The sequence below is a fragment of the Vanacampus margaritifer genome, chromosome 13, assembly GCF_051991255.1.
Source record: "Vanacampus margaritifer isolate UIUO_Vmar chromosome 13, RoL_Vmar_1.0, whole genome shotgun sequence".
NCBI lineage: Eukaryota > Metazoa > Chordata > Actinopteri > Syngnathiformes > Syngnathidae > Vanacampus > Vanacampus margaritifer.
Window position 1 is genome coordinate 15,009,574 of NC_135444.1, and position 27,997 is coordinate 15,037,570.

General features: G+C 43.9%; 1 protein-coding gene across 6 annotated transcripts; it reads right to left on the minus strand.

The window, feature by feature from the left end:
• Nucleotides 1-12: 12 nt before the first annotated feature.
• zbtb7a (zinc finger and BTB domain containing 7a) lies at nucleotides 13-27,986 on the minus strand. 6 transcript variants are annotated; one of them, XM_077585159.1, is made up of 5 exons: nucleotides 27,862-27,986; nucleotides 27,302-27,340; nucleotides 12,276-12,830; nucleotides 8,826-9,694; nucleotides 13-6,646 (listed from the first exon to the last, which is right to left on the minus strand). In XM_077585159.1, the coding sequence occupies exons 3-5, from the start codon at nucleotides 12,750-12,752 to the stop codon at nucleotides 6,235-6,237; spliced, it is 1,758 nt and encodes a 585-aa protein (XP_077441285.1). In that variant the 5' UTR covers nucleotides 12,753-12,830; nucleotides 27,302-27,340; nucleotides 27,862-27,986; the 3' UTR covers nucleotides 13-6,234. The 6 variants fall into 6 exon arrangements, with proteins under 6 accessions (XP_077441285.1, XP_077441288.1, XP_077441284.1 ...); XM_077585162.1 differs by lacking the exons at nucleotides 27,302-27,340; nucleotides 27,862-27,986 and adding an exon at nucleotides 25,732-25,922 and having other exon boundaries at nucleotides 12,276-12,826; XM_077585158.1 differs by lacking the exons at nucleotides 27,302-27,340; nucleotides 27,862-27,986 and adding an exon at nucleotides 25,732-25,922.
• Nucleotides 27,987-27,997: the final 11 nt, after the last annotated feature.

A 27,997-nucleotide genomic window follows, 5' to 3' on the forward strand; every position in this document is an offset into this window, starting at 1 on the left:
AACATGCACATCAACTTTTGCAACCATTGTTTTTCTTTTTAATAGAAAGATTTGTATATTCTTTAAACCAGACAACCAGATGCCAGACATTTTTGGATATATTTAAAAAAGAAAAAAAAGAAAAAGAAAAAAAAGACAACATGAAATTACACGATTTTCGACTGGGTGGATGTAGTGGTCTCATATACACTTTTATTTTCATCACCAGAAAGTGCAAATTCTCCCCAAAATGATTCACCTGCTTGCAGCTTCATAAACAAGTGGAGCGAACTAAAGAAACAAGAGTCACTTCAAGCAAACAAACTACATGTCGTCACCTGAAACAACCAACTCATTTTTTAAAATATTCTTTATCATCTCCATTTTTGATTCAGATATTGCGTGGTCATGTATTTTGGTGCCTGACGTGACTCGTGTTTACAATTTAACATCCCAGTTTGACTGTTGGGAAACGTGACACTTAATTGGCCACTTCAGAAACTTTAATGATGCTCAAAATAAATAGTAGCCTACTGTCTATATTAATCTCCCAGGTTGTGTTCTGATCAATACCTTTCTTTTCCCACTGCAATAACATTGTGCTGATTTGAGAAAAAAAAAAGTGCTCAAGATGGATACCTGATCCAGCCTTGTACTATTCACCAAGGGGTAGGCAACTTTTTCCTAAAGACTGAGGCTGCATCAAATGCTCTGGCAGGCCGGAGGTTGCCCACCCCTGTACTACACGTGACATTCAGCACAGTTTGGAAAAAGTCTCCCGAAAAGAGAACCAATCACGTTTCTCCTTGATAAGCAAAGCAAGCAAGCGAGCAAGCGAAGGGCATCCAATATGGCGGTCCATCTTCCACGGTACAATTCAAGTGTTAATTTTCTCACGGCGGGAATTGAAATAGCATCACGAGGACATCATCAAAACACAAAATGGATGATGACCTTTTATCGCAAAAGTGCTAACGTTAATACAATCGCAGAAGCTGAGAGGAAGACACAAACAAAAGCTAAGTCGTCACGTGTGCGGAATATGAAAAGGGGGAATCACAGTATGAAGTTATGGAATGTTTTGCTTTTAAGTGGCTGCGTGACGCAGCGCTCCACTACTTGGTGCTACTCTTCAAAACTGAGACTGATGAGATGGCTCCCTCCCACACAAGGTACGAAATCGAGCCCAGCTCTCCTTTCCTTGTGTCTGCTAACTAGCGAGGCGACATATAGAGCATGTGATGACGCACGGTAACACGGAAAGCTAATGCATAGCAGTGTTCGTTTCCACCTGAGAAGTACTTGCAAAAGAGGCAAAAGGAGACCCGCAACATTCTGCATCATTTTCTGGACGTTTATGGCCAAAACGTTACGACCCACCCAAACCCGTAATGGCTCTCTTCCTCCAACATTTTTATGCTAGCCAGGAGGTACAAATGGTCCGCACTTTCGTTAAGACTGGATGGCCCAATGTCCGAAGAACTGAAAGACTTGCTAACAGGTCCTTTCTGGTCTGCCCCACAATGTCAAGACCTGGGAGCCGGACCCCCTTTGTAGAGCCTGATGATGGCCCATCATGTCGTAAGAACTATGGGCAATGGCAGCCCACCTGAGAGAGAGCACAACTCCCTAACATAAAGAGATGTGAAAACTCAAATACCAATCAGCTATGAAAGCTCAATTGCAAAGCAAAAAGCCGTCGCCCCTGAGCCAGCCCCTCCTGGTGTTTGTCGCCATAAAACAGTCACCTCATCTCGCCTTTAAAAGAAAAACGTTATCATGCTTGTTGGTCGTTTTATGGCTTTCTCAGATATATTCAGCAAAAAGTCTTTGAAAAAGAAGTCAAGGTCCATTTGGAAAAAAACTGTCAAACATCAGACGACGCACTGGCTGCAGAACGCTCGAGTTTAGCCACAAACAAAGTAAGAATAAAAACAATAAATTAATTCAAGTAAAGCTTAAACATCCGCACGATTAGCATCAGCTCGTAGAGTTTGGTCAGAAAACACGGGGCAGAGGGAAAAAAAAAAAACACAACCAAGGTGTTGTGGTCAAATGCAAGATGTAGCTCACCTAGTGGCTGTGAGCCGGCGCTCCGCTGCAAAACCATCTCAGACCGATGGAACGAATAAACTCGTTTGTTATCATTGAATAAAAAGTGAAATTGAGTGATTAATAATTCATCAGTTGGACTGAAAACGTGTTCTATTTCTTTGTACACTGTACGCCCTTTTAGAGCAGGCCCAAATATTTCCAATTTGGAGTCATTCCCAAAACAAAAGCACCCAAATTGGATTCGGTGGAGTTTCAAACTCTCATCATACAACAATTCCATTGGTACATCTTAAAAGATCTTATCTTTGTTCTCCTTTGGTATTAGTCAATGTTGGATGTATACATTACATATATACTATACATGATTACTTCTATTGGGCAGGACCGACTTTCTGAGGTCGTCTCCCACCAGCAGGACAAGAACATTAGACAATTAGTGCAAACGTTCGCGCTACGCTCAACTAAAGCACCGCTTCCAGTGCTATCAGGCTTGAAATCCAAAATACAAGACCCCCCCACCCCCACCCCCCGACCGACCCAGGCACCAGTTTAGCCCCGCCCTCCTGGCACTGAAGGCCCGTTAAACATCACCCACACTCAGGAGCCTAACAACTTCAAGCAAAGTCAGAAAATACTTGACATCCTTAAACCTGTGATTCTTGTCATTGGACAAATGACACCACTTTCACACAGCGCAGGCGCCGGTGCTCGCCTACGACAACATTTTGCCTTCAGGCTGGCCGGTTCTGAACCAGCACAGGCACCAGCCCAGTATTGAAGCGGTTTTACATTGACCAATGAGGGGACAATAGAATCAGGATGCTTTCACACCCATAATTTGCTTGTTCCGTATCAATTTATGATGTAGTAAAATTGGTCAATTTAATTTAGGGGTGAACCTGATTGCCTGTTTTGATTTCTCCCCATAGCCAAAGTACATTGGAGTTTATTCAAAACTACTCGGGCTGGTTGATTAGGTCCACAACCAAGTTCAATGGCTGTTTACACCTGACCAAGGAAAATGGATTACAATTCGGATTAAAAAAAAAAACTTGGAAGGATTAAGTGTGAAAGCACCCTAACAGTAAGACTGTACAGTAAATATTTAGGTCCAAATATACACAGGTTTAGATGGCTCAAACTCATTCATTGCCAGCCCAGTTAAAAAATGATTTTTGACGTCTATAGCCGTCAACGGCACTGAATGAGTTAAGGAACAAAACTGCTTTAGGGTCCATACTACCCAAGACAATACAGATTGTTTTTTCTCTCTGTTTTTTACGAGAATGGGGGACTCAAGAAAAATAAATAAAAGTACACTCTCAAGGCCCGGACAGCCGCCGACAATGACCAGCGAGGGTAAACCAAGATTTATGCAAATGTGCGCCAAGAGAGCTGTGAAGTAAACAAGCGACTGTCCGATGAGGTGTTTTACAACATTGGGGCCCGTTATCACCGCACGCTTAGGAGGGCAGCCGGGGAACAGCTGGGGCAACGTTTGTTTACACAAGCTTGTCCCGAGACCCTCCAGTCCGCCGGACAGTAAAAACACACAACGCTCTCCCCTCTACTTTAAGACATTTAGACAGCTCGCTAACGGCTAACTTCAAGTGCAATCAGTTATATTAATTTATCTTTTACCAGGCCTTTTTTTTCTAGAGAACTACACTTTTTTTTTTTGCGTGTTTGGCAGCTTGTCGTCAGACCTGAAAACCAAAGCAAAAGGGCCTTTATTTACCACCACAAAGAGAAGAAAGAGCCGATCTCATTTGCAACTTTTTTTCTCCTCAAAAGTACCCGTTTTGTTGACAAAAGTGCCCTTGCGTTGTAAAAAAAAAAAAGAAAAAGTGCTCGTTCTGATTAAGGTGCAATGAAGGACAGGAGGAGTACAGCAGAGATGTTGTATTGGGCAGGGAGGGGCCCTCGGTGAGGAACGTTTTGGGGATATTCCAAAGTAGGGATGGGCATAAAAATTGCTTGGCATTTACAAATGTGTCAAAATGGAGTGTTGCACTGTACTGTTGATTCAGGCTCAACTAGTTTGTGGTGTAAAGGTCGGATTTTTCCCATCCATTAAAAAATGTTTAACAAAAGAAAGAATCAATAGCTAATTTTTCCCATACCCAATCAAGCAATCTATTCAAATGCCCATCCCTAATTCAAAATGGCCAACTATGGAATACGACCATTCATTTTTGATGTCTTGGGCTCGTTTCCACCAAGCAGTACAATTCGGTTTAGTTCGGTACCTCAATGTAGGAAACACAGTTCGCTTTGGCGAATGGATCTTAAGCCACTGCTGTTTGCTGATTGGCCGAGAGACAATTGTTGGGTGATCGATCACCTGTAAGAATACACAAAGATGAATTTAGTCTATTTGCGTTGTGCATTTCCGGATCATATCGCCACTTACACTGCGCAGTGGAAACCCAAAGATGGCCGGCATTACCGATCCAGAGTGTACTTAAACTGCTTGGTGGAAACGTGACTTTCAGGAGAGACAGGGAAGTGCGCTGAGGCTGGCAGCTCAAGGTGCATGTTTGAACAGGCCGGGGCTGACTCACACGCTGATGATGTGGCCAGAGGGACCCTGGCTGCCACGCACACACACACACGCGCATGCACCCACGGTAACACCAGGCTCTATTATAATCATATCCCTTAAGGGCATTAGAGGTCCACAGGGGGCTGGAGGGGAGAGGGAGAGGGAGGCGTGATCTGATCCCCCACCCACCTCCTGCATGGAAACGTGGCTGAGCTGGGGGAGATTATTTTTTTGGAATGCATCAAACATGGCGAGATCCCCCCCCCCCCTTCTCCTTTCCTCCTTTCCTCCTGTGAACCAGCTGCAGCTGCACGCCTATTTGGCCTCCTGACTCGGACAGGTATTTAACCGCTCTCTATATCGTCTAGGTTGTCAGGTCCCGAAAAACAAAAGCTATTTAAGCAAGAAAAAACAAACATCTTTCTTAAACTATACCCCCATATCCCTCTTTCTATTATATGTCTTTAGTTTAAGTGTACAAACATAGAAAAAAAAAGGTGCTCATCTTTTCTCTTCATTCTCATTTAGGCTCCCTGTCGTTCCTTAAACCTGCGCCTTGTCACACAAGGACACACTGCACAAAGCGAAGCACATTCAATCCTTTCAATTGGTCATCTTGTTTTGTAGGCAGGAATGGTCAAGTGTTTCTTTTCCCTCCTCAGGTGACTCCACGCTATCGCTCAACAAACATTCATACGGGTTTGTTTGCCAACGTTGTGAGACATACGACATCCAGCCCACCAGGAGAAGCGGTTAACAGGGATGTCATGTCGGCCCATGCTGTATATACAAGTATACAATTATAAAGTGTCAAGTAGCCAGTCAACTCATAAAAGGAACAAACATAAAATGAAGACAGGAAAACTTAAATTGCAGGGGTGTGAGGGCAGTGGTAGCGTTTTCAAAACACCGAACCTCGTACTCCCTCGTCCTGCAATGCTTTTGAGCCCCCACCGACGTGGATTTGACTCATTCGCTAAGACAAACGATAGATTCTCATTTTTGTTATCGAGTAAGTAACACTTCAATCAAACCCTTGTCTATGACTCTTTCTGGAACATTTGGAGAGCGAGAGAGAGCGAGCGAGCGAGCGAGCTGTTGCATCACAAGTGTGGTGAGTTTTCCTTGCATATGCCATATTATGGCAACGTTGTTTCTATGGTAACTGTACATCTCTAGACTGCAAAAGAAAAAAAAAAAAAAAGAGCTGTTTTCTCTGGGAAAGATTTGTCCTCGCTTCACCCGTACGGCAGCCGGAAGGAGCTTCAGACACCTTTGCTCAGAGCTCGCCAGATAATAAAAACCTAAAATCAACTGCATAGTTTCTTAGTGTCCTTTATACATTATGCCAATGTATAAAACCCCCTATTATTATTGATAAGAAAGAAATGGCCCAGAAAGTGGACGTCGCGGGTTCGTGATTTGAAGCGTTCTTTGCTCTTAACACCGACTCAAGTGCTTTCACGTCTACTTTGTTTCCCAAAGTAAAAGGAGAAAGAAATGTTATGATTAAAATTTTGGTGACACCCTGATTTGGTTTATAGAGCCATAGTTAAGTTTTTTTTGTTTTGTTTTTTAAATATATGTGTTCTTTGAAGTCCGTCTTTTTCCTCCTCTGTGTAGACAGGCGTCCGTCAATTTCTTAAAAGTTTGTCTCAGGGTCCGCCCCCTCCTGCTAGTTGTGGGCTGTGTGCGTGGGCCCCCTCCACCTCAAACTTGAGAGCTTCCGAGAGCTGCCGTGACTTGATGATGTGAGGCTCCAGGCCGGTGTCTGAGCCGGGGCTCAGCAGGCCCACGGGGGCATCCAGCCCGGGTTCCCGCGCCCGCGGCTTTCGGCCCCGGCGGGACGGGATGCCGTTGCAGCCGTCCTTCTTGAGGTGGCGGTGCAGGTGGTCTGAGCGTACAAAAGTCTTAAAGCAGCTGGTGCACTGGTAGGGGCGCAGGCCGGTGTGAACGCGCATGTGGTTCTTCAGGTCGTAGTTGTGCGCAAAGGCGGCCCCGCATTGCGTACAAAGGTAAGGCTTCTCTCCCGTATGCTTCCGCATGTGAACCTTGAGCTTGTCCTGCCTGGAAAGAAGAAAGGAGGGTGTGATTAAAAAAAAAAAAAGGGGGCATCAAGAATAAACACTAATACAATCAATTTGAGAAACATCAAAACACATCAATTCTTACAAGGTCAGCTAAATACACTGTGATTGGTTTTATTTTCTGTTTAATGGCCCAACATTCACGTTCCAATGGTCCCCCCCGCCGCCGCCATTGTGAGGTCAACAAGGTTGACTGAAGCGAAACCATAAAGTCTGCATCTTTATCTGTGTAATTGCACTCAAGAGCACAACTGTAGCCCGACAATAAAGCTCAACGTTCACTGTGTTACCTGGCACTTTTTTTTATGGTTCCTTCTTAACTTTTCTGGGAGGAAAGCAACACTCAAGATTGTCTGATATCATTAAAAAACACACACACACACACAAACAAAAAAAAATTTGATTTTGAGATTTGTTTTCACAATTAGCACTAGTGTCAATTCAAGAAAATTTTGCATCCTAATTAAATCCTCCCCACAACCTGTATTTTTATTTGAATGTAGAAAAAAAAATCATTCCTAACAAATTTTTCCAAGGAAATTACATTTTCCTTGCTTGCAGGGTTAGGGTTAGGATAGTTAATGCTAACATTCTTAAACGTCTTGGGATAATGAAGTGAACCAAAAAACACTATTAGTAGTATGTTAGTAAGACTCAAAAACACTCTTGGAAGAAAAATGGCACATCACTGCCAGAACAGGACATTTATCTGCTTTTGCCTTTTATACAGAACCCAGCAAAGCGAAATACAGTATCGTACAATACAGGGGGTCCTCAGATGGATTTTCTACGGCAGCAACAAAAAACATATTTGTACATTAAAACGGAATGCGCCAAAGTCCACCGCTATCCTACTACTTAAAGTTATGATAATAAATATCTATATGTAACACTAAGTAGTATGAAGTATTCTACCATCAAATGAAAAAGAGTTGGGAGTGTGCGAACTGTGTCTTCCTGTGTCATGTGATGATGCTAATGTCTTTTGTAAATTGTTGTGTACTGTACTGTGAATGCAGAATTCCCCTGCCAGACAATTGAATGACATCTTTGGCGACAATGGCGTACAAACACAACATGGAAGGTGTTGAGCGTTTTTAAATTCCTACCTATCTCCTGTCATCGTGGAATTCCTTTACACACAGGCATCGCCAGTTCAGGTCACACGCCAGCTTCAACTAAACTTTATCAGGCCACCTTCATCGGGCTCTTGCATCTCCCTCCCCCAATTGGCAACATAAAGAATTTAAATGGATTAGCTCTTATACTAAACAAGGGTCCAACCATTTGCGCAAACTGTAGTCTAAATCTTAGCGGTGCACAAACATTTGTTAACACCAGCACTGACGGAGCTGAATTATTTTAAGGACAGGGGTGATTTATTACCATGTGTGCGGCACTCCTAACCCTGATCAAACAGGATTAAGATTACAAATAGCCCACTTCCCACTGCCGGTCGAATTTAACCAGGAGGCAAATTCAGTTCACGTTGGGCTCCCCTACCTCGCCTGCCAACAAAAGTTGAAGTTATTTGAGGCCCACTGCATTCTATTCCGAGCACGAGTGCTCTGATTGATTAATTACAGGAGGGATTTCAAGGAAAAGACGGCCTCCTTAATACAGGGAAATCACTCAAAGTGTCTTGCTAAACTCTGGTCGCATTTATCTGAGTGGCATAAGTCAGATTTCATTAGAGAGGTAAAGGAGCGACAAAGCAAGAGGAGAGTGGGGGCGTATAACAACTCTGCTGTGGGCAATAATCAACACAGGCAGAGATCAAAAGTTCAAATGGCAGCTCTGAAGCACACACAGCTCAAGCCAGGGCTTGTAACCCCCCTTCTGTATCACAACTTTATAGCAGCCCTCCACTAGATAACGGCGACCAGGCACAGCCTTCTTTTATAGGACCCCTGCGCTAGAAGACCAGGACTTTGCTTTGGAGAACACCACAATAAAAGCCACTTTTATCACCATGTTGGAGCTGGAGTATCTCTAGATGCTAAGCGATATAAAAATAAACACTGCGTTGGCCCCTTAATGCAAAGCCTAAATCTCCTACTCTTGACTTTGCAGACGCATCCCACTTGCTGGGTGCTCTGCCAAGTCCAAAAGTGTTAGTACACGTGACACGCTGCAGTGGCTTCATTAATTGGGCTTACCTGGTAAAGCGCACTTTGCAGATGGCGCACTCGTAGGGTTTCTCCCCCGTGTGTGTTCGGATGTGGCGGGGTAGCTTGCCCGCTCCTTGGATGACCTTGGAGCATATGGGGCACTTCTGAAAGGCCTTCGAGCGCATCTTCCTCTCCCCGCCGCCCCTCTCGCCGACCCCCCTCTCCCCTCCGCCGACTCTGTCGTGGCCGGTGTTGCTCCGCGACAACCACACCGGCGGAACACCTGTCGTCATGGCGGCAGAAGGCGTGTCCTCAAGCTGAGTGCTGTTAAAGTAATTGTAGTAAAATTCCATATCGGGGTCATCGCCATCATCCGGCTCCTCCCCGGCCGCACCGCGCTGCTTCTGCCTCTCGATGGAGTCCATCATCTGCTGCAAGAGGGCACTGGCCGAGCCCCTTTCCCTCGCCATCCGCTGTAGGGTGCCATCTTCCGTCTCCAGCGCGTCGTGCTCCGGCCGAGCCTCGGGGGGGAGGTAGAAGTTCCCGTTCTGGGAGGGTGGGCAGTAAAATGACCCGAGGCTTATTCCATTGCCCTGCGCCGCTTCCCCGTCCTCGTCGTCCTCTTCCTCGTCTTCTTCCTCTTCCGGCTCATGGATCGGGGCCTGGACCAAAGCGAGGGCCAGGGGGGAGTAGTACTCACCGGGGACACCGGGTGCTCCGTTGCTGGGGGTCCCACCGTTGCCGTGGTTAAAGTGCAGGTGTGTGGGCAGGTCCCTGAGCTCCGGCGTGCTGCAGCTGCTGCTCCAGTGCGCCCCTCTCTGAAAGTACTCCAGGAACTCCCGGGCCAGCGCCTGGTTCCCCTGCTCGCCTCCTCCTCTGCCCCTCTCCTCATCCTCGTTTCGTTGCTCACTGCCCGCCTGGACAAGCATCAAGAAAGAGAGAGAGAGATTTAAGCTGTATGTATGCTCGAAAAGCGCTGTATAAAAAGCAGTGCATAGTATTTGCCAATTCATTTACCAGAAAACTCAGTCCAGAGCAGGGGTCAGCAACCTTTTTTCATAAGGGCCCTTTTAGGCCAAATGAATAATCAAAAATCTGTCTAGAGTCGCAAAGCATTTGAACATTGCGATGAACAAAACTGTCAGGGTTAGTCTAATGTTGTTTTCTTTTTTACTTCAATTTATATTTTAGACTTGTAATGTGTTTTCTTTGTGATTAGTTAAATGTGCAATAAAGAACCAAATCAAATCCTAATGTACTGAGGTCCCTAGAGCTAATGAGAGCTGCAGCATACATTTTTAGACTTTTGGGCTCTTCTGTCAAATTTGTGATATTTCTGGCAATTTTATGGCCATATTATGGTAATTTTCTGCCTCTCCTTTTTTGGACATCCAATGGCTCTTTTTTGACATTTTTGGCAATTTTGTGGACATTTTATGGTAATTTTCAGGATTTTTTTCTTCCATTTCTGGACGTTTTATTTTATGGTTACTTTTCTTCTTTCTACTTCTCTGACATTTTTGAAAATTTTATGTTCTGCTTTTCATCTTCCTTTTGGACATTTTATGGTCACCTTTTGACATTTTTAGGTATTTGAAAAAAAACGTTTCCATCTACCTTAAGTTTCTTTTTTTCGACAATTAAAAAAAATATTATCTAATTATATAATTATTTATGTTTTTATTTCATCATTACTTCAATTAAAGAAGATTGTATCTAAAAATACAAATAAATGTAAAAAAAAAAAAAAAAAATGGGGGGGAATTTCTACCCCCCCAAAAATAATCGGGGGTCCACAGGGAGCCACAGTAGAGGGACCACTTGTCTACAGTAATCCTCCGCTATGAGCACGGGACCGAGACCTGCTGTGATATTATACGTGTATGTATTGAAATATATACCATCACATCTGACTATCATTAATTTCACTGGTCTTCTCTACGAAAGGTGTTAAAGGTTTTTATAGGCTGCGTAGAGTCGTAAACTGCATTGACCTCAGTTAATTCACTAAGGTCTTGGCCTACACGATTGCCCGGGAAGCGCTGCTGTGATTGTTAGATGATAACATCGAAAGACATGAGCCAATCGCCCGTCTCTATGCTTGATTATGTGGACGTGCAACTGTGATATGATGTCTGAAAAAAAACAACAGCGTGCTGTTCCTCCGCACAAGCAATTGGCTCAGCATGAGTAAGCGTTGAACTAAACCCAAGGCCGTGGGTGTGTTTGGCATGGTGAGAGCCACTGATAACGGCCTTGATCGGAGCTTGACGGGCCTGACTACACAACTTAATGAAGGGGAGTCACGAGGACCACACACCTTCATGGTAAACGGTTATTCTGGTTTGACGACATACAGACAGCAGCTTATATTGTCTAACTCCATTTCTGTTTCACATGAATGATCGGTTTGATTGTGAAATTATTATTACTACTCTTTGAAATTGATTACTGATTTTAATTTTACCACTGCCAAGACAAAAAACAATGGAGGGTGTTTCTAACCACCATAAATGAAAAACTGCTCATAACTGTAGTATGCAGTGTTCTTACATCTTAAGGCACATACAAGACTTTTTTTTAATTCCATTTGGACTTAAATTTAAGACCAATTTGACAATGCTCCCAAAGTCCCACGTCATCCTAAGCTGCTGCAGTACATAAACGATAACCGAAAACCCCATCACTGTGTTGTTGGTTCTGCTATTGTGATTAAACACAAGAGTAATTTGGTAAATTATTATTTTTAGAATGTTATTTTTTTTTAATTTGAGACTATTCACCATATTAAAATCATATTATGCGTTTAAATTGTTATAGGGTTTTGAAGGATTAAGGCGTTCCAATGCCAATTAAGGCCCTGTTCTTAGATTCAATGGCTTTTAAGAATTTTTGAGGATCCGCAGAAACTCCTCACATGGATGGTTGCTCTCAGAAAAAAATTAAAACGATGAAATGATACGCAGCTTCATATTTTTGTGGTTATCTAACAATGTATAATTGCGCGGAACCAGTGGACAAGAATATAGAAATAAGGTATTTTTGTTGATGTGCCTTGGATTGAAGGATTTTCAGTATTTCAAGTATTCACAGCGCTTCACTTTTTCCACATTTTATGCTACATTCTTATTCAAAATAGAATACGTTCCGGAAAAGCCGGACATCTCATATAACAGTGTGCTATGCTATACTACATTATGACAGGTAATGACATCAGCATAGACGATATGGCTAAAAAGTCTATCACGAAATAATTTGATCAATTTATTGCTTTTTTTTTTTACCTAATCAAAATATAGAAAAATTATTAAATTTGTTAATACAATTCAAAATATATAGTAGTAAAAATAATAGTCTACATGCATTACAGTTGACCAAGTCTACTTGAACTTGTTAGTGGCCTCATTATTGCCATTGGACATGTTACTGTTTTTCCGTCTTTTAAGCTAAACGTTTCTCTTTTCAATGCAAACATGTCATTATAGAATGGTGTCATACCGGCGGGGAGAGCACTTTGGTGTCCAGCAGGTGTGTACAGACGTCCTGAACGGGTGGGATCTCGAGGAGGCGTGCAGCTGCAAGGATGTCAGCCACGCTGCTGTGGCTGACGGTCAGCGTGGCCGTGTAGGCAAAGTCCAGCAGCGCTCCGAGCGCCTCCGCCGCCACAAAGTCGATGTTGTAGACGTTGCGTTGGTCGGCGGCCGCTCCCGAAGTGAATAGCTTGTGGAAGTAGGAGCTGCAGGACGCCAGGACGGAGCGGTGAGCTGGGAACTCCCGATCCTGCGTGATCAGCAGCACGTCGCAGAGCAGGCCGCTCAGCCGCTGCTTGTTGAGGTTGCCCAGGATGTCCGCGCTGTGCTCGGGGAAGGGGATCCCCACGGGGCCCTCTTCGGCCTCTCCGGCAACTCCTCGGCCTCCGCCGCCCGCCGTCCCCCTGAGCCGCCTTCCCCCCCTCCCGCCGGCTCCGGACGACATCTTCCACCAGCCTGCCGCCGAGCCGCCTAGCACAGCCCCCACCCGTGTATCCGTCCTGCCGTCCGTCTGTCTGCCTGTCTGACAGGGAAAAGACAGAAAACAGGCACATTAATAACAATACAGGAAACTTCAAAGCAAAGTTGATCAAAACAAATATGTTGATTAACATTCTTAACATCAAGCAAATACAGCAAAACGAATTAGAACAATTAACTGTACTATTCGTCCGTTTATGGCATTAATCAAAGATGATGATCTGACGTCTACCTTGCCTAGTCAAGTAAACGCCGGCAAAAATGTACTGAGCTTACACCAGAACATGAAAACAATTATAAAAGTCCATACTAGGAAGTTATGGCCTCAGTCAGAACCAAAGTCAAAACTCAGTAAACTTCTGTCATACAGGAAAAGAACTGCCAACAGAAAAGCGTCTCCACTACGTGTATATCAAAGTGTTGTTTTTACAAATCTTTGCTTAGAGAGAGAAAAAAAAAGAAGCAGATCAAAGACTCATGGCATCATAACCGTGTCACACAGCACAAAAGGCCCCTCCTCCACGAGTGTATTTACAACTACACATTTATCGGTACTTAAAAACATACAACATAACAACAAAGTGCAACAAGACAGAAGAAGCAAGACATTCTGCATGTATAATGTGATGTTCTCGTGGGAAACAATTATTTTTATGTCACGACAAAATCAAAACCCAGTCAAGTTGAGTTCTACCAAAAAATTCAGCCTCAAATATCAAACAAACTCCAAGAGCTCAAACTATCATCATGCTGGATAATATCGATGGCACTGGGCTGAAACCTTGTACCTCCAAAAGAGTCACTTTTCAGGAGACCCCAAAAACGTCATTGTTTGTTCAACGATTACAATTACATAATCAAACAGAGCAAGCCGTTTTCAACACTTTGGCTTGGTCATTTAATCGTAAAACTAACACCCACAGGTGTGGACGGACCAATAATAGATTTTTTTTAAAGAAGATTTTTTTTTTTAAACCAAATTATGACGTGAGGTTTTGGCCGAGGTCAGCAATATGCTATGGAGTTTTTTTCAGACCAACGCAGTACGAGAAATCAACTCAAGTCACCGATACCAAGCATCAATACCACTAGTACTTTTTGATAAATAAAATGTATTCCCCAAAAACAACTAAGTAGGAGTAGTATACATCCCATTATAGAATTTTCCTGAAAATGGCATGTAATTCTCATCTCAATTTGCCATCCTCATTTCTAGTTCCTGATCGTAAAATGTCCGCAAGAGGGCCATCGCGAGTACCGATACCTTGAAATACGGCCAGGTATCGGTACTAACCCATCCCTACTAATAATATAATTAACCTTTTCTACAATTACAAGACAAAAGGCACATATCCAGGCCTGTCAGAAACGCTGATCATGCTTAGTAAATGAATGCATTTGTTCACGCCGAGTGCAGCATTTGGCCTTCTTAAACGCCATGAGTGGGTTTTGGACTTGTACTACATACTGCACTTCCTGTATATGTGCAGGTGGTGTGTCTCCTTGTAAACACCTATACCTGCATGTGTGTGTGTGTGTGTGTGTGTGTACTCCTGTAAGAGGTCGTGAAGGACAGATAGGCAGAGCGCAGCGGGGATCAAAATGCATGCTGGGTGCTGGGCTGTCAGCCGGCAGCCAGGGAAGAGAGGTGGGAGAGTCAAAACAAAAAACAAAACAAGGTAGAAGGAAGTAGTGAGAGGGTTGGCGAGATCGCCACAGTGGACCCTGTGGAAAAACTCCACCAGGAAGAGGACACGCAACAAGCTGCGAGGGAACAGTATTAAAAGGGAGGTTGTCAATCCGGTCTGAGCTGGTTACCCCACCCTGCACTGTGTGCCAAGTTTCAGGAAAGGCTGTCCCCTTGCTCACGTGTGGGGGGGAGATTAAAATGATCGACTGAAGCCTGCGCAGTGGGCGGGGGGTTTCGGGAGAACGGACCAACCTCGATTCCTGTACCAACACACTCCCGTGCGCGCACACAAACGCTGTGCCATCACAGAGGCATCAATAATGCACACGCAGACACACACGCACAAACACGTATCGTACATCCACCGCCCACCCTCCCCTCTCCATCTGCCAGGGAGAGGCAGCAGGGGGTGAGACGGGGTGAGGTGGGGGCGGTTCGACTCTATACGAGCAAGCGTTGTAACGACTGTGCAGAAGATTAGCTTCTACTTGTATGTACTCTCGCACGCTGCAGCCCCCCCCCCCCCCCCCTAAACCCATCACCAAACCTGCCTAACCTGGCTGCCTTTCCTCCCTCACACATGCTCACCTGCATTCACCTCTCACGTTCCCCTCCTGCGCTTCTCTACCTACTACGCCTATCCGCCTCCACACCTTCAAAATCAGCCTTTTACAGTAAGGAGCAGGAGCAAAGAGCACACACCCCAATACTTAAAATAGTGGCATGCTCATAAAAAAAAAAAAAAGCAGGGTCATATAGTGCAATGAATGTAATAATAAAATGAAAATACAGCAGAAGCTCTAAGGGTAAACACAATCCATTCTGCTACGCTGATCAGGCAGTTTGCAAATATTTTGTCCCATTAGGAGTAAATGGAAAACAAATAATCAGAGTGGAATTGTCACAATCAAACAAGCCACATAAGACACATGTGAATTTAAGCAACATTTTAACATCCTTAACTGTTACACAAGATTAAAATGAACTTGATGAAGGTGTAACAGGAGAGAAGGATTTGTGCTTCTCAATTATTTGTCATTACGCCGCCCAACTCTCTGCCGCGGCTATAAATACTATCATTTGCCTGTCAATTTTTGTAAGTACTGTACATCTCTGCTAGAGCTGTCAAAATTCATCGATTAATCGACAAGTAGGAAATTAATCAACAACTATTTTAATAATCGAGTAGCCACTTAATAATTAATTAATTAATTTATTTCAAATTGTCCCAATCCTGATTTCAGCATATCAACAATAATTGTTCACAGATTTCTGTAGCCCTTCATGAAAGAAGATTATCTTCTGCATTTAATAAAAATAAGACTTTTTGGAAACATGCATTTGGAAAACAATGGTGAATATGAAGTACGAAATAAACACCAATCACTGGTTCGTAAACAGTAATCAGGTAAAAAATGCTTTTGTAATACACTTTAATGCAAAATTCTAATTATTCAGATTAATCAATTGAATAATCAAAGGATTACTCGATTCAAAAAATATTAGTGACAGCACTAATCTCTGCAGATGAGATAATACTTTGCGCACACTAACAATGACTGTCACCTACTGTAGGGAATGTGCAACTACACATTATTCTAGTATGGCCACACACAAAAAAAAGTTCCCTGAGGTGCCCCTAAACCTGACATCCATAATGTTCATCCTCGTTGGGGTCGCAGGTGAGCTTGACCCTCTCTCCAAGCTGACATTGGGCAAAAGGTGAGTTACACCCTGGATTGGTCGTTTGTTAAGCGCAGGGAACATTCGTTTGGAGTACACAGAAAGAAACTCATTCAACCACAGGGAGAACATATGAATGAACTCCACATAGGAAGGCCTCAGTCCAGGATCAACCCCGCAAGTCTTTTCTATGGCAAAAAGGCCAAAGCTCAAGCAGAGAAATGAGTTAATCCTTTTAAGTGAACCCTCGTGAGGTGCATAGGGGTCTTTGCAGGATATCATGCGCAACGGCTGTTTGAACTTGAACTTCACGGCCAATTTTTGACAGTGCTTTTGGTCAAATGATAAATTACACAATTTCAGGGGCGACTGAATTGCAAGCGTCCACTGATGGCGTGCTCGTTAAAAACAAGTCATATGATGATGCGTGTGGAAATACCATGACACCAGCGCATCCCCTCATTGGAGTCTCCCAACGCTGTCAATGACTTACAAAAAAAATTAAGACTGTCTGACAGGACATGAGCAAATTGTATTAGAGAAGGCCTCATCTGAATATGCAGAGGACGACAGGGAGGAAGCGGAGGACAAAGACAAAAAAGAGAGATGATGGCTCAGGATACAAGGGTGAACGAGTGAGAGAGAGAGAGAGAGAGAGAGAGAGAGAGAGAGAGAGAGAGAGAGAGCCCACATGGCCTCCGGTCACGTCCTCTGAAGGTGGAAAGTGATCTCCGTGAGCCCATCCAGACCTAACTTCAAGCACCTGCGCTAGACCGGGCTTTGGCTGCAAGCTTGTGTACACGTTATCCTCGGCACATACAGGAGCTGACCCTGGGTTGCGGCTTTGCGGGGGTAAAGACGCTGAGCTGAGAAGAGATAAAACACACACATGCACGGGCACGCGCACATAAAGTGAGAGCCAAAGAAGCATGGAGGGATTCCTCTGCATACCGGAGCCACTTGTCCCCAGATGACCTAACGTGGACTAAGAAACAAATGGCGACCAACCTGATCCCGGCACCTCCTTGCGGCTTGCTACATTCCCTATCACTAATTCATGCTTTCGGGCCATGGAGCCCAAAGCCAGGTACAAAGCGGGGCAGCGTCTGTGTGGATCCCTACTGTATAGCTTTGTTTCCAGGGAAGGGCCCAATCTTTAGTCCAGCCTGTGAGAACTTTGGTCCTGCTTTGCAAGTCAAACCGCCGCTCGAAAGTTGAGTGCTAACCCCTTGCCATGTCACTCAACCTTTTTCCACATGCTGTCGTGCTGCACTTCCCAGTTACATTTGATTTCAGACATGAAACGAAAAATAGTCTCATGGGCGACAGTTACTTGTGCATTTATGACCCAAACCAAATTTGCACATCGGTCACATGGCGATTTCTTTTAGGCGTATTGGACCTGATGTGAAACACAGATGAAAGATATCCATTGCTATGAATTCAAGAGTCTGTCTTTGGCTGATAAATACCAATCATGGCTACAAACAAAGAGGCAAAATGTTAAGTCTGAGAAACTTCTGATGTGCTTGAGATAGACAGTCAGCACTGAGTTTTAAAGAAATGAATGTCTGGTCGGCGCTGGATTTCACTTTCCTTTCTTTGATCCTTCCTCGGGTCACCTGACAACCTCAGCTGGCTAGCTGGATTCTGAAGTATTCGGTTTAGGTGAACAGTATGGGATTTTTAATAGGTTTTAGGTGAACTTATGAATACACACTCACACGCACGCACACACACACTCACCCACATACTAAATAAAAATTAATTTTTTTTTTTTTTTTAAATTATAAAAGGAGCGCAATGACGATGACATGTTAAATCGGTAAAATTACCAAATGAACAATACTGAGCTCTCCAGAAAAAAAAAAGAAAAAAGGAAATGACCCCAAGGTTTTTGTGAACATGAGGCATGTGCTTTAGTGATTTTCCCAAGAATTATTGTGAATCTTATTTGTTTCACACAACTCCTTATCGTTTAGTTTCCTCTGGTCTGTGCTTTGTTTACTTTGTGTAAGCGGCCTTAGGTTTTGTGAATGGCGATATATTAATCCAAGCTATTATTATTATAATTCTTCTTATTATTAACTGTCGGAGCCTTCACACTGCCGGATGTTGAACGTTTTTGCCACTGCATTTTTGGGTACAGGTGTCGAGGTAGGTGCAGGTTTTATTTATTTATTATTTAAAATTTATTGTGACAACTCTAGTGTAAACGGTGTGAAGTTCAACACCTGACACTCAGTTGTCCGCGGGGTGATGTCATCAAATTACCTGAGTGCTTGATACTATATTTGTGTGGAAAAAGTACACTGTTGCTTTTTCACACTGCAAATTTGCAGTATTTCTTAAAGACAATTGACGCCATTTTCTACATTCATCGCACTGGAAGCTGTTGCTGAAATACTGTATAAATATATTGGCTCTGCACAGGCTGATAAAATGTCACATCTGCTGTTACGGCTCTGAGATTTGTGGGACAAAAGAGGCTTATGAGTGACATAAGTGAATAATAACGCGCAACAGTGAGGTTTTTCATGTAACTTACTGTAATAGATCAATTTTCATGCTCCCACGCATTATTTTCGACCGGAGTCTTCGGCTACATTGTCAATAGAAATGAAACTTCTTATCTCTGCCCCGAGTGAACTGATAGGCTACACACTTCAAGGAAACAGCAGTGTAAGGGAATCACCTGGTTCAAATCAACAAGGGGGATAGTACAAGATACTAGGAATGAGGAAGGGGTGGCAGTTTCTAGGAAAAGCAGATTTTGAACAAGTTCCACAGCAGCGAAGTAACTGACCGCGGATACCAAGAGACTCGTGGGAGGAAATATGATTGGTCTTATTGGGAGACGAGCAGGAAGAGGGTGGCCGGCTGATAAAACTGACGTTGCGAAAGTGGCTCTGAGTCTCAAGGCGTTCGCTCGCAAGCGAGCAGGAAGTGCTGGTGAACGCAGAAAGTGAGTGAAGTGGTGGTGGGTGAGGCCCGCTTATTAAACTCCCAACCACTCATAACTGCAAAGAGTACGGAGGGCCTTGGAATCCGGCTCAGATGTCAATGATAAACTCAGATCTCGTTCGTGTAGCTGGTAAAACCTGCTTCAATAAGAGGAAAGCTCAACGCCCACAGGTGGGGCAAAGATTCATTTGAGTAAGCAGGCAGAGGGGTTATTAAGTCATTTTTCCCTTATGCAAAACCGGCACAGTCTAACAAGTACACTATGTAGACACCTGAGCAAGTGTCAAACGTCATATTTAAGTGTAGTACAAAAAATATGATTTCAAGCTGATGTAATTATTCATTTGAAACATCCTAAAAAGATCAAGATCAAATTAAATCAATCGCTAATAACTGTGTAATTTCAGGGATCGACCGATATGCTCACAAATGCGACCAATATGCTCACAAAAGGCGGACATTCGGTTATTCAGACTTGTGCCACAAAACTGGAATGCCGGAGAGCGCTCTGGCTGCTCTGTGTCAGGCAATACAGATGAAAATACTTCAAACATGAGATGCTGATTGGATGCGGTTGGAGTTTGTGTTGACTCCTTACCCGGAAGACGTTCTTCTTCGTGCTACCCTCTTTGACTAGAAGCAGCAGGAGAAGAACATCCGCCAGCTTTAAGGAAAAGAAAGCTTGAGGGAAATAAATTACTGTCGTATTTTGTTTCCCGAAGCGTGATTGATGTTGTGCGACCAAATCCTCAGTGCAAAAGTTAGAGCCCGAATCATCCACAGTGGAAAAACGGTCCTATTTTAACAAGGATGTTCCGGTAAAACACGCCTTGAAAGTGAAACCAAACTTGGACTTCAATCTATCATCATACATTATCATGCAAGACAAGCAAATCTCCAGATGAGCATCTAAAGGATTGACTCCACTTTTTTTTCTTTTTTTTTTATAAAAGGCTAGTAGCGATTAAAAAAAAAAGTGGTGTGATAACCATAAGACCATAACTGAAATATTCACCAATGATCTGACTGCTCAGTACAATATAAGCAACACAAGTCAATACCAATTAATTCCAGCAGTACTTATAAATCATTAGGTGACAGAATTTCCCTGCAAACAATGTCCTGTTCCTTCTCCACTACGTGTCAGTATGACGTAATTTTGAATATGATTATATCCAAAGGTTATTTGTTGGCTTCACAAGACGCCACAACTCTGAAGGGAGTGTTGAGAATTTACACAACAATGAAGGAAGCACTCATTTTAACCAAAGTGAAAGTATCTTTAATATTACCTGGTTCACTTGCTTATATACACTTAACTTCTTCTTATGACAATTATGAATGTAAACAACCAGTTAGATGTATTTGGCTGTGGTCACAATTTGTTAAAAAAATCATATTACTTCAAATATCTCTACTGTTGGTCATTTCACGTGTGTGTGTGTTATTCTTACAAATGATTTCCAATCTAAAGTGTTGAAAATGGCCTACTCCTCTCTTTGAGTTGGTTGAATTAACTTGCCATTTTTGGGGTCTCCTTGAAAAGTGAAGGTACAAGGTTTCGCCACGACACCAACGATTTGTGATGTGAGCCACCTTCATATTCTTCAAGATAAAATTTGTGTAATCTATTGTAATTTCATTTTACACTTGTATAAAAAAAATAAAAAAAGGTGTTACAGTGTTACCTAAAATATGTATTTGGTTTGAGTCTGAAACAATTAATTCACACCATTTTCTATGGGAATGCCAGATGCTTCAAGTAAGATGATCACTCTTCCTTTTTGAAATGAGAAATTAAAAGTCAACCAACGTCAATGAACGGATTATGTTCCACTTAAAGAGGTTCCACGAGACCGTTACATTGATTGCAGCGTAATAAAAACCACAACTTTGCCATACATAAACGTAGAATGCTCTTTTTATGCGTTTGTGTGTTGAGACCACTCTCGCTTCCTTTAAGCTGGACGCCGCCGTGCTACAAACCAGGAAGTGTGAGCAAAACACGTGTTTTAAGAAGGGGACGCGACTGTCCAGCAGAATGTTGGCGGGCCAGCGAGGCCACACGCGGACCAAGCGGGAAGGACTTCTTCCTGCAAGCCTATAACAGACATGTAATAGAAGCCGCTGTGTAATCAGATGACCAGCTCTCTGCTTGCTCAATCCCTCTGTCCCCACTGTCTGAGCCTCCCTCTTTGGCTGTGGTTGCTCCATCTCAGCAGCAACGCATCACCTCACTTCCCTCTCTCCTCCTGCTCTTCCGCTGAGGACGCAAAGCGGCTAAGAGCCCCGCCCGTCCTCTCGTGACGTGCCAACCTCGAACGCAACCCACCCATCTCCTCTCCTAAATCAACATCACCAGTGTCACATCGGTCACATGGTCGCCGTCCCGACCACTCCGCTCTGCTTAATTAAAAGGCGGCTGTGGTCGCTGTGCTAGTTATTTTAGCAATATCCAAATGGGCAGTGGGCATGACGAGAGCCTTTAATGAATGCGTGTTTTTGCGTCACGCCATGAACATTAAAAAAACAAGGTCTGTCCTCACCCCCAGCCTGAAAAACATCCCAAACTTCTCTCTTGCTCACCCTAATTTGATCAGGTTGCATTGCCCTCTCCATAATAAATGTCCCAGAAGAGAACAGAAGAAGCCCCTTTACTGCCCCTAGACACGAGCACAACAACAGGAAAACAACAGAGAGGGGTCTGTGTGGCTGGAAGGCGTGCTATACCGAGCAGCTGACCAGGGGAACCAAACACAAGGAAAGAAGTGAGACTGCAGTGAGGGAAGGGGCTGCTAAAGCTATTCGATTGTGACTTAGCATGAATTTACACGCAGCAGGAAAGAAATGACTCAGCTTGGTATGAAGCTTTAAAAAAAACAAAAAAACAAGAGGACTCCACCACGCATCATTTTGCATTTGCAGGGTTGCCTCAAAAAGGAAAAAATGTGGTCGTATCATTTGGAATTTGACCAAAACGGTGTCATTAATATGCCTTGAAGAGTAACAAGAGCAACGCTGGCTGCCAACTTCATATCAAAGGGTTTCATATTGATTTGCCATTTTACAGTGGTTATTTTGTTTTTTTAGCACTTGGGTGAGTTAAGGGCAAACAATGAAAACAATTTGTTCTGCATCTGTGAAATGACATTTTTACACCCTCAAATTTAACAAGCTTAATTAGCACTTTTCACACTACCTAACCTCACTCTTTTCCCTGCCTTTTTTTCTGTACAAAATACACAGAATGGGGGAGACCAAAGCGACCTAGTAATTGTATGCCTTTTTGTAACTATAACAGTGGGTCCTTGGTTTATGACATTCCCAACATACAATTTTTTGAGGTTACGGACAGTGCGCGGCGTAAGAATACCCTGTCAAGTGACACAAGAAGGCATGCTCAGATTCTGCCATACTGACTTGTTTTTCATTTGAGCAGTTTACAGCTCAAGTTTTTCTAGACAAATATTTACTAGTGTAATTTTGACTGCACTACAGTATAGGCACTATACTACAGTTCATTCCAACTAGAAATTTGGGTTATATTGCCGCCATGAGAACCCAGGAAGTCTGCCTTGGCCTGGCATAATGCCAACTCACTTCTCCTTTCCTGCTGTGTTGAAAGCAATTGTCTGCTAAGAATTGTAGACGTCACATCACATGCTGACACCGTCACACATCTAATTATCCAATTGCTGGTTGCCTTCCAAAGTTGCGCTAGTATCCCACCGACATTGGGTTCTGCCCAAAAGGCAAAGGTAACTGTGTAGCACCCTATAATGTAAATTAATCATATACTATATCTTATCGCAGAAGTCTTTGCAGCACAGCAGTTCTAATCAAGTGTGCGGTGCGTATTTTGATTAACTTTGTATAGAGTTGGTTCAACAATAAATGAATGAACTCTGTCAAATAACTCCAATACTGACCTCCATTCTAAACCAGACACTATTAAAAATTACACTGGGGGTTGAAATCAACTCTGAAACATTTAACACTAAAATTTTAACACACCAATTTTTTCTGTGAATGTAAATAAAAATTAAGAACTTTGGACTACATTAGCTGTCAAGTTTGACATCAGTTTTGAGAAAAAAAAAGACCCAACTGGAAATTATCAGTAAAAATATTACAATTTCAGTCAGGATTGTATTTTTTTGTATTACATTGGTGAAATGATTGGGGTGTATTACATTTTTGATCAAGTTAAATGTGAATTTTATTATATTTACATTAAAGTGTGTTACAAGCTGTAACATTTTCATTTCACTTTGTGGGATTTCGTTTGATTAAATTTTTGGAACTGTTAGTGTAAAGGTTTTATGATGGCCAAAAAGGATTATTTTTTATTTCCATTAATCCTTGTTGGAAAAAGTCTAAATTGGAGTTTGACCAGCATTCTGCAACGCAATGTGCTCAACGCTGTATAATTTCATTGATTTACGTGTCGCGAAAGCAACAGAAAAAGAAGCTTGTATGAGAGCTTGAAAAAAATTCAGGTGGAATCCATCTCACATCATAACGATTTACATTGAAGCAGAGTGTTATCGTGTACTGTACAATCGAGTCCAAAAAAAGCAAAACTTCAAGTTTTCAAACTGCCACGGCGACATCAGGAAAACCTGTCTTCGCAGTCAGTCGGAAGCTGCTCGTTTCGGGCTATAGTGGTAGAGGCACAAACATACAGGAATATCAAACTGTATTCAGCCTCACCGCCAAATTGATGGGTGGTGTCTTGGACCAGCCCACAGCCACTGAAGTCCCCTGCAATTCCCTTGGAATCTATTGTTGGTAACACAGACGCACACACATGCATGCGTGCGTGCACACTTACGCGCACCAACACATATGGCGTCCTAATTTAACCTCTTGGTGGGATTTGCTTGAGCCAACTATATGCCCGTGTGGTCCAAAGCACCACCTTGAGAAGTAGCATAAAAGGGTAGAATCGGGACAATCACAATGGCGGTATCTATTGTACGCCCTGACATTGAGCTCTGGGCGATAAAATAAATAAATAAATGTCCTTGACGCTTCCTTCTGAGAAGCATACCACACTGCTTCCAAGCAATTGGGCGTCTTCAAGTACCCTCTTCGTGTCCACAAAAAAAACAAAACGGGTCCAACGAGTATGTCGAGCCAAACAAATGTGTGCCTTGTTCCCATGTGAGGCATGCCGTTCAAAACCACAAGTAAGGCAGGTGAGCTTGGCGCAAGATGCTCGAGTATGTGACAGTCGAGTAAAAAAATAAAAACAAAATGCAACACTTATAGAGCTTTTTGTCTTAGACAAATCCAGTTACCTAACTAAGTTGCACATCATTTGCAACTTCCTTCACTCTTCCAGATAACTATTATTTGAGAACGGCATAATAATGTGTCTTCAAAGAAAAAAAAGCTGCATGAGAACAGAAGCAGCAGAGCTGTGCAGCACATTGACCCATTTGCCTTCCCTTACTTCATGTGCAAGTGGGTCAAGAACTCTGAACTCCTTCACTGGCAACATGATGTGGGTTCCATCCCTCCTGCCTGACTCACTCCTCAAGACAATGTGTGTGTGTGTGTGTGTGTTTTTGGTGTGCTTACCAAATAGGAGGTAAAGTGTCCCCCCCTGCTCTGCCTCCCCTGCCTGCCTGTGGGCCAGATCCGCTGCCTGCGTCTCTGGGCAGGGCTCGAGCTTCACCAGACAGGAAACTTGCGAGTGGCCCTCGTCATATAGGCAAGCCCTTGCCTGATCCCACACAAACAGACCCCCCCGCCCCCCTCCCTTTCCCCTCCAGCAACCATCACTACCCCACCCCCCTCTATTTTCAGCCCACAACTGGGATCTGCATGGGCTCCTCTCATTGGCCCGGCAGTCGCTCACACACCACACCTCCTCGCCGGGATAGGCTGGCGGCTGCTCTTTTTCCTGGATTGCCACGGGCAAGGCACTCTGGGAGACGGAGTTCCAACAACCCGCTTGACCTGTTTCGCAGCCCCGGCATGGAACTACGAGCCCCAGCTCCCTCGGTCCTCGCCCGCCCCCACTCTCTCCGAGCCTGTTTTAACGTAAGCACTCTGGGGCTGAATTATACACTGGAGTGTGTAGCTAGCGGGCTGCCAGGTATTAAAGTACAGATGAGGCATGAGGCAACAAAAAAAATTATAAAAAAATGGAATTCAAATAAAATGACAAATGTGAGTGGCGGATTCTGTCATGCGCTCATTATGGCATGACATTTCACACACACCTCAAACTCCTGACCTAAATAATAACAACGGAGCATGCTGTGCATCGCGCTGTCACAAAAAGTTGCTTTTGACTTGATTATTAATTCATAACAGTTCCCGCTCTCTCGCCGCCCCCCCTCCTGTAAGTGCTTCCACCTGCCTGAAAAGTCATAACTGTAAACTTTTAAGATTCTCCAGCAGTACAAGGGAAGTAGTGCCAAAAAGAGGAACCTTGACAGGCGACCCACCTCTCAGGCCAGCCCCCTCTAACACCACCACCACCACCACCTCTTCCTTCATTCCTCCCACTCTCCTCCACTAGCCCTGCTCCCCCCCTCTGCTTGACAGGCCCAGGGCAGCCAGCGAGGGGATGGCAGGCTGCCTTTTAGCTCACCTGCGATGGCCGTGGTGCTGCTTGTTGTGGGGTTAGCGCAGCCCTCCGCTCTCCTCCTCTCCGGAGCACTCTCTCTCTCTGTGGCTCTCTCTCCCTTTTCCCAGCCTCTGTCACTGTTGTGCAGGCTTAAAGCCCCCGTATGCGCTAACCAAGCAGCAGCAGATCAACTCAATTCCCTTCCTGGTTTCTGGAGGGCAAAGAGGTCCCTCCCTTTCTCTCTCTCCTCCTCACTCGCCCTCGCTCTTAAAGAAACAGCCTCCATCTCCTCACACCCACCTCGGCCCAACCTCCCCCACCCCGCCCGCCGCTGAGCAGAAAAAGTCAAGTGGAAATTTCTCTGCGCGTCTCCGAAGTGGACACTTGCTAAAGTCATAAAGTCAATCAGACAAATGATTAACCCGTACCTCTCCGCGCCGTGCTTTCAAGTCAGCCTGTGGCGCTGTGGGCTGCGATCACGTGTGGTTTAAGGTTAAATAAGGTTGTCCTCCCTTTTTTAACCGCTGCTCCTTTCCTCCTCTGTTGTGAGAAGTCGCACCCACTCATCCCACTGCCTGAGGTCATGGCGTCCCACCCCAAAAGCAAGCCTTGGCAGATTCCAGTACATATTGGCGGGGGCTGCCAGCGAGCCCCTTTGCATTCCCTGGCTTGGCCCCCGTTCGCGCTGCACCTAATACCTGCCAAGCTCCAACAGGTGAGCTATCAGGGAAGACATTAGCGTGTAGCAGTGTGTTCCTCGTGTCCAAATATGCAAAGCACTTTATGTTGCGCCACTACCCTGCCACCCACCTACACACGCACACCACCCAGAATGAGTGCAAGCCAGCCATTGTGCGGCAAAGAGGGAGCATTTTGACACACTGCTGTAATGCCCATTTAAGAAAACACATAGGACACATACTTAATACCACGTGTCCCATGGTCCACCATGCATGTGTTATGAGAAGGCAATGGCACAACCTGGACCTAGAGGGCGCTGTTCTTCTGCTGAAGTAAAAGGGAGTTGGGGCTACACTAAACTAAGATTACGACTTGAGTTGCATAGTGTAATTAGTACTTTTATTTATCTATTATTTACAACTACTTTTAAGTGCGGTTCGAATCCTTCTTAATACTTTTGGGAAAATCTACTTCTTTAACTATGTTTTGCAACCAAATGTAACTGCACAACATATACTTAAATGTTATTTTTACTGCTTAAAGGCACATACCAGTCAATCCAGTGTACCCTGTTGATTGTGACATTACATCATGCCAATGGGGTCTGTGCCACGGAGGAGGCGGAACTTCCGACATCCGGGTTTCCACACATCAGCTTGGTTTCCGGTTCCCGTTTGCGACGTGTGGGCCACGTCCCAATACTTGCGCTTCTCCCTTTGAGCCCCTTGGTTTCGCGTTCCCGTCAACGGGTGCAAGTGCGTAATGTGTCTGTCTCAGTTGTCCAAAGCATTTCCGAGAGCTGGGAATCGGTGCGAGTAATGGAACGCGGCCAGCAACGGCACTGATGTGTGAAACCCGAAAGTCCGTGGCATCTACCCCATAGTTGTAAAGAGCTTTTATGACCCTTTCTTACCTTTTGTCTCACAAGATGTCATTAAACTCTGGAGGGTGACTGCAAAAAGAGGCAAACATAATACTGTTATTTTATAACCTTCATTGTCAGGGGATAATTATAATACAACAGAACACAATTTTGTTTATTGACGGGGGGCATAATGTAACTAAACTAACATAGTACCATATATGTAACTAAGTGTTAGCTTTAGCGGGTATGACGATTGTCAGGTGTGACATTAGCTAAGTGAAAGAGCAAAGCATGCTAAAATACTAGCTAGGCCAAATCCAGTGACAAAATCTCAAATATTCAATTCTCCTATACATGAATGCAGTTTTACAATCCGCATCTGACTACATGGATTAACGTAATTATTTCTAATGGCGTCACATAGCTTAGTTAAAAAAAATAAAACAATCGTTGGCCTTTCCCTAGTGAGAATCGAGGTTAGCATAGTAAGCAACTTCCGTATGCTAGCTTTTAGCACCGTGAGTTAGCAACTCATGAATGCTAACGAGTTCACTTTCTCGCTCCTTTACTGTTAATTCGTTACTAATGCGTATCTTTTACAGACTTACTTGGAGATTTTCGACAAGAAATTTCATATACTCAAAGTATATGACACGAAGAGGGGAAAATTGCTCAAGTACTAGAGAAGAGCTTCCGGAAGGAAATGTTTCCCGCCAACTAGTGACGACACGAAACGATTTCTTT